At 47.9% G+C, this 6,591-nt stretch overlaps 1 protein-coding gene across 2 annotated transcripts; it reads right to left on the reverse strand.

The window, feature by feature from the left end:
* Positions 1-426: 426 nt before the first annotated feature.
* LOC119323957 (auxin-responsive protein IAA8-like) lies at positions 427-1,774 on the reverse strand. 2 transcript variants are annotated; one of them, XM_037597679.1, is made up of 4 exons: positions 1,502-1,773; positions 1,191-1,384; positions 968-1,085; positions 427-744 (listed from the first exon to the last, which is right to left on the reverse strand). In XM_037597679.1, the coding sequence occupies exons 1-4, from the start codon at positions 1,720-1,722 to the stop codon at positions 681-683; spliced, it is 597 nt and encodes a 198-aa protein (XP_037453576.1). In that variant the 5' UTR covers positions 1,723-1,773; the 3' UTR covers positions 427-680. The 2 variants fall into 2 exon arrangements, with proteins under 2 accessions (XP_037453576.1, XP_037453570.1); XM_037597673.1 differs by having other exon boundaries at positions 1,191-1,774.
* Between the last annotated feature and the right edge of the window lie 4,817 nt (positions 1,775-6,591).

The following is a 6,591-nucleotide window of genomic DNA, read 5'->3' on the forward strand; positions in this document are numbered from 1 at the left end:
TGGAGATTGTGCATACTTGATGGGTGTGGCTAGAACTCAGTTGAGTGACGTCAATGTTACGGTGTTATGAGTGGCATGGCTACATGCTACAGTCAGTGACGAAAAATGTTGCAAGCAATGACGACAGACGCTACATTCATTGTGACTAAATGCTGCAAGCATAAATGGCGGATGATGCGACTGGTGGGACGACGTGCTACAATCGACGATGGAAGATGTTGTGCCCGGTGAGACGACATGCCGCAACCAGCAAGATAGATGCTGCAACCGGTAGAAAGATATGTTGCAAACTGTGGGACAAAATGTTGTGAGGTCTGTTGGACGGTGCTCAGTCCAGCACGAATCTTCACGCAAAGGTCTAACGGCTATGCAGTCGACTAAAACTTGGTTAAATCTCAGTAGATTGAGTTTTAACAAGCCCGGTACTTGATCTATATTCATAGTGTCGGCCACAGAGGAGAAAATAAACGATCAAATTTGAAGAAAAATAATTAAAAAAAACTATTATATATCTGTTGCTCTTTTTTTTTCAGGAATATTTCCCGCACTTCTGCATACTGTACATATTAAGCAGCCTACTCCACCAAGAAATGACCGTCTCATCTTAATCCCCCAAATAAATGAATTAATGAAATCCAAGCACACCCAGGAATGGAGCCACATGAGTCGCCCTCGTTGAATCAATCCGAGATGCTACTATCCACCCTTGCAATCTTCAATTTCTTCACACTCGCCAGGAATAGCCTGCCCAAAGAATCATTAAGGAAAATAATTATTTAAGATTTCCACAAAGATCCTCTAAAAATAAGTTTGACAAAGATGTGGAGCGCAATTTAATTTGATTCCCTGAAGTATCATCCACACGTTTTGCATCACTGGTCGATAGTTCAAACTCAAGTCTGTGGAATTATTGTGAGATGGAAGAACTGATAAGTCTGAAATTCAGAATGAAGCCAAATAGACGTACGCCCACGGCAGGTCGCCGGCCATCAACCAGTCCCCCTCCTGGTCTTGATAAGTGACAACATGGCGAGCCTGCTTCTCCCCAAGAACCACTCGGTGATCACGGCCGATAGTATCCGGATCTAGATTGAACAAACAAACTAAATATCAGAGAAGAAGTAGTACATGATCGATGGTCAGACAGTTAAATTTTGTTGTGATGACTTATATGAATGCTAGTCGCGTACGTATGATGGAGGCCTTGAACATGCGGCCTAGGATAGCGAGGAGGTCGTCGTAGCCGTCCAGCAGCAGCAGATCCAGCTTCCGGCCGATGGGGACGCCCTCCATGTACACCTTCACAAACAGCAACTGCTGCCCATGGCTGCCGCCGCCGCCGCCTGTCTCATACGCCGGACCCGCCGTTGTTGTCAGGGCGCTCCTAAGAAGACGGCAGGTTGGATGCGTCGGTTTATGTGCAGAGAGCCAGAGATCGACCGATGCAAAATGATGAACAAGAAGTTTAATTTCTGAGATAAAATCACGAGCCTGCAGAGACCTTGGAGTGGAAGCGGAGACGCCGTCAGCTGCGTGGAAGGAGGAGGAGCACGACCGCAGGCTGAGCCCGAGGTGAAGGTCCGTGCTTAGGCCCCTGTCGATCGCCGGCCGGTAGAAGGACGAGGCCGTGGAGACCGTCGCCCGCGGCCCGCCGGCGCCACAGCTGTCCATGGAAGAAGAGGGGGCGGACGAGGACGGCTCCCTCGCCGCCTTGCACTCCATCAGACGAGAGTAGAGAGAGAGAGGGGAGAGGTGGCAGAAGAGAAGGGCGAGATTTATATGAGCGTGTGTACGAATGAAGGTGGATTTAGCAGTGACCGTGCGTGACTTTTTCTTCTTTCTTTTCGTTTCTTTGCGTCCGTGATCTAGGCAGGACTTCACGTGACGGTGGAGAATGTCGGGTCGTTACGGTGTGCACTCGAGTGCACGGCAACGTGACCGGCCACCGCCGAGATCTCCTGTGAGCGTACCCTGCTGGCCCCGTTGCCGTTGCCATTCGTCAACTCATCACCCTGCAGGCTCCACCAACCAACACGTTGGTCCTCGTCCCTTTCTGACAGCACCAACTACACTCAGGGAGTCATGGGCATGACTCTCGAATCGATTTTTCCGACCATTGGCGATTTGGGGTGGAGGGTAATGAAACAGGCTCCAGTTAGCACCATGAATTAGAGAAAAGTGGAAACTTAAGAGACGACGCAACCAAGTGCTCGTACACACGTTTAACGTCGGTGCATGGATCACACGTACCTGCACTATTTGAATAGGTCCACCCTCATACACGGTACTTTTTTCGTCCCAAGATAAGTACCCCCTCGGTAAACTAACATAAGAGCGTTTAGGTCATTACTTTAGTGTTCTAAGCGCTCTTATATTAATTTACAGAGGGAGTATTATAATTTTAAAACGAGGAAGTAGTATATTTTTTTAGAGAAAAGGCGATAGCCCGATTTTATAAATAAAGCCACCAGGCAGCGTCACAACCAAATCAAGGATACACAAGAGTTTAACAGAATCGAATAAGAAGTACGGGTACAAGGCAACCAGCCTATCATGGCACGCAGCCCAGTCGAACCAACATCCAAGCCACTAAGGAAGCGTCCGCCTAGAGAGCCGCAACAGGGAAGAAGTCGTAGATTTCATTTTGGATAGCATATCGTCGAAAGCCTCTAGGTCCCCATCCTTAGTCAATGATCTCCACTGCTGCAAAAAGACATTGACTTTGAATAAGCAACTGACTGGGTTAGTAGGGAAAATGTGTTCAATAGTGAACTTGTTCCTAGTAGTCCATAGAGCCCAACAAGTCGCAGCCCAGCCCACCATGAAAACCCTCTTAGAACGACCAGCTAGGGTCTTGATGTACTGCCGCAAATCCACAAAGGAGGAAGGGTTCCAATTAACCCCAAGCCAAAGTCTAATGCAGCTCCAAACTAATTTAGCCAACGAGCAGTGGAAAAAGATATGATCAGTATTCTCCAGGGTACCGCAGAGCTGGCAGAAGTCCGAGCCCGGACCATTCCTCTTCTTAATCTGGTCAGCCGCTGGAAGTTTGCGACGGTGCGCTTGCCAGAGGAAGATTTTGATCTTGGGAGGGATACGGGCAGACCAAATGTACTTAAACTTATCAGTGCGGGTACCAACGATGAGTTTTGAATATGCCGACTTTACCGAAAAATGCCCCGAAGAGGTGTGGGGCCAAGCAACGGAGTCCTCTTCCTCCGAGAGCAGGGGGAAGCAGGCAATAGGGCGGTGCCAATCTTCCAACTCTACAGGGGAAAGAGAGCGCCGGAAATCTAAAACCCAGCCTTGAGCCGAGAGCTCAAAGATTGAGATCTCAGGATCAGCACAGAACGAAAACAGAGTCGGGTGGGCCACCGCCAACCTGGTGTCCCCAACCCACCAGTCTAACCAAAAACGCGTGGATTTACCATTACGGACAACGAACTTCACAAGGGACTGGAAAGCCGGCCTAATGCTGACCAGCTGACGCCAAAATTGAGAGCCACCATAGGCAGGAGCGAACTTAGGGCTGGAGGAGGGGAAATATTTCGCTTTGAGAATATTAAGCCAGGCGGGGCGGTCGTCGAGGAACATAATCTTCCACCACCATTTAAGCAAAAGGCATTATTCATAATTCTGGTGTTAATGATACCAAGGCCTCCCATGTTCTTGGGTCTACAGATGAGAGCCCACTTAACCATCCTATACTTGTGTTTATTATCAGCAGAATTCCAGAAGAAGGCACCCCTGTGCTTATCGAAGCCCGAGTGTGTCCCTTCGTACAGCAGGTAGAATCCCATGAGAAACATCGGGAGCGAGGAGAGGCAGGAGTTGGTGAGGGCAACCTGATGAGGACATCAATACCATTGTTACACCCACAGCCCCTGCTGCTATACATACTAGACCAATTACTAGAGCTCGCGCACGCCATCTAAATTACCAGGTACTTTCATTTCTTGGTAATGATTCTAATGTTCATGAGAATATGATGCTGCCTAAATTGGATACATTTGTTTTGCTTACAAATGAAGGGCCTAGCTTGGAGAAGGATGAACATTGGAGCAAGAACAAGCATGGAGATGATGGCACACGCAAGGGGAACAAGAACGGAGTTACAAGTGATGATTTCAGATCTTTGAAGCCACCATAACGAGTGCATGAAGCCTTGGACAAAATATACAAGATGTCACTTCATAAATTTCGTCCAGAGGCTATTATAGGTGCTGCGTCACCTTTTTATTGGGCCAGGCCCATGTAATTTCGAAATACATAAGTATAGGCTATTTTTAGAGTCCGTATGTGTGGGGAAACAAGAGATAGGGTTGATTTCGGACCCCTCCACCAAGGGCCACGAAATTCCCCCTCTCTTCCTCCATATATACAGCCCTTAGGGCACCGTTTAGACTTTGGATTTTGTTTAGATTAAAGTTTGCCATAGCTGCAACTTCGCGTACTTCGTTTGTGTTCAACGACCAGACAAAGGCGTCACAGAACCCCACCTTGATCAATAAAGCTTTCATCTTATATTCTCAATATCCAGATTGCAATCTCAGTTTCTTGCTTGTTCTTCGTTTGCTCGCAGGAAACAGACACTCGTGGTCAAGTTGATCGTGCTCCGGTGTGGTCAATAACCTCTCGGAGTTGGTTTAGCGATTGCTAAGGCGCGACGTCCTCGCACGTTCGTAGTCAGATCGTCAAAGTCGACTTCCACCAAAGCGATATCCATCATCTCATCGAAAGACGGGACACCTTTGCCTCTATCACAATCTTACCCACCTGGGAATTGTACCGGCCTCGCCACGGCAGAACTCTATTGCCAACTTTAGTCACAGCCGGGGCAAAGTCCTTAGCCAATAGTTTAAGAGGGGAAATGGGTAAGCCTAGATATTTAAGAGGGAATGACCCGAGCGAGCAGTTCAGAAGGTGGGCTACCCACCGCGCCTCCTCCGCAGGTACCCCCGTCACAATAGCCTCGCTCTTAGAGAAGTTGATTTTAAGGCCCAATAAAGCTTCAAAGCAGAGAAGAAGAAATTTCAGATTTGTGATGGACGAGTCATTGAGTTCAACCATAATGATGGTGTCGTCCGCATATTGTAAGTGAGAGATGCCATTCGGAATGAGATGAGAGCTAACAGGCGAAATGTGGCCAGCCGCCGCAGCATGAGAGAGAATGTGGGAAAGAGCATCAAGCACAAAGTTAAAAAGCAAAGGGGACGCCGGATCCCCTTGTCTCAAACCCCTACCATTGGCGAAGAAATTACTGGTCTGACCGTTTACAGCCACTGCCGTATGTCCCCCAGTGACAAGTTGCATCAGGCGGTGAACCACCGAACTATCAAAGCCCTTGGCCAGCAAAACTTGATGCAGAAAATTCCAGCTCATCGAATCATACGCCTTTTCAAAATCGATCTTGAGAACCAAAGCCTTGGTGTTCTTGGTACGAAGGTCATGGAGTATTTCGTGAAGGCAAAGCACCCCGTCCAAGATGAATCTCCCCTTAATGAACGCAGATTGGAAAGGGATAATGACCCGATGAGCGATCGGAGAAACCTTAACAGCCATACCCTTGGCAGGGATCTTAGCAAAGTTGTTAATGAGAGCAATAGGCCTAAATTGGGAAATTATGTCAGCGCCTTTGACTTTAGGGATGAGGGTAAGAACTGTGTAGTTAAGTCTCGAGATATCTATAGTGCCCAACCAAAAACCTTGTGTAATAGCCAAGATTAGGCCTTTTAGTTGAGGCCAAAATTGCCGGAAAAAAGGAATGGAGAAGCCGTCAGGGCCTGAGGCCGCATTATAATTGGCAGAACAAATCATCTCAAAAATTTCCTCCTCCGTAGGGGGGATCAGAAGGCTTTCATTGTCAACGGTCGAGAGTTGATCACACGGAGGCCAGAAGGACGCAACCAACTTAAAGCCTAGATCAGGTTTAGTCGCTAGAAGGTTAGAGAAAAAAGACACCACATGTCGCATAATCACCGGAGGGTCAGAAGTCCTTACACTGTCAATAATAAGGCTATCAATAAAGCATCTCCGCCATCTACCATTAGCAATAGCAAAGAAATAAGCCGTGGGCAAATCCCCCTTAAGGGTCCAGTTGATAGTACCGCATTGTTTCTAGTAAACTTCCTCCTGCCTATGAATGCCCAACAACGCCTCTTCTAAACCATACCAAGCATGCCATTCATCTGAGGACAACCCAGCTAAATCTGCATGTTTGTCCAAAACGCCAATTTGAGCCACCAGCCTTGCTTTGTCACGCCTTGACTCAGCAAAGTGGTTTTTGGACCAACCTCTAAGGAATCTACGCAGGAAATAGGAGCATTGATGCCAGTCGTCCATCGGGCCAAAAGAACGACGAGTAGAAGAAAGGAAAGCCAAATTTTTTTGAGCCACCAAGTCATTGAAGCCCTCGACTTGCAGCCAGGAGGCATCAAACTGAAACCTCGAGACACCCATAGACCGCGTTCATCATCTAGAAGTAGGAGGGTGTGATCGGAACCAACACAGGCAAGGGCCTTAAGACTAGCACGAGGGAATAAACGGTCCCATCTAGGGCAGACAAAAACTCTATCAAGGACAGAGCGGATG

The sequence above is a fragment of the Triticum dicoccoides genome, chromosome 1B, assembly GCF_002162155.2.
Source record: "Triticum dicoccoides isolate Atlit2015 ecotype Zavitan chromosome 1B, WEW_v2.0, whole genome shotgun sequence".
In the NCBI taxonomy this organism is placed as follows: Eukaryota; Viridiplantae; Streptophyta; class Magnoliopsida; order Poales; family Poaceae; genus Triticum; species Triticum dicoccoides.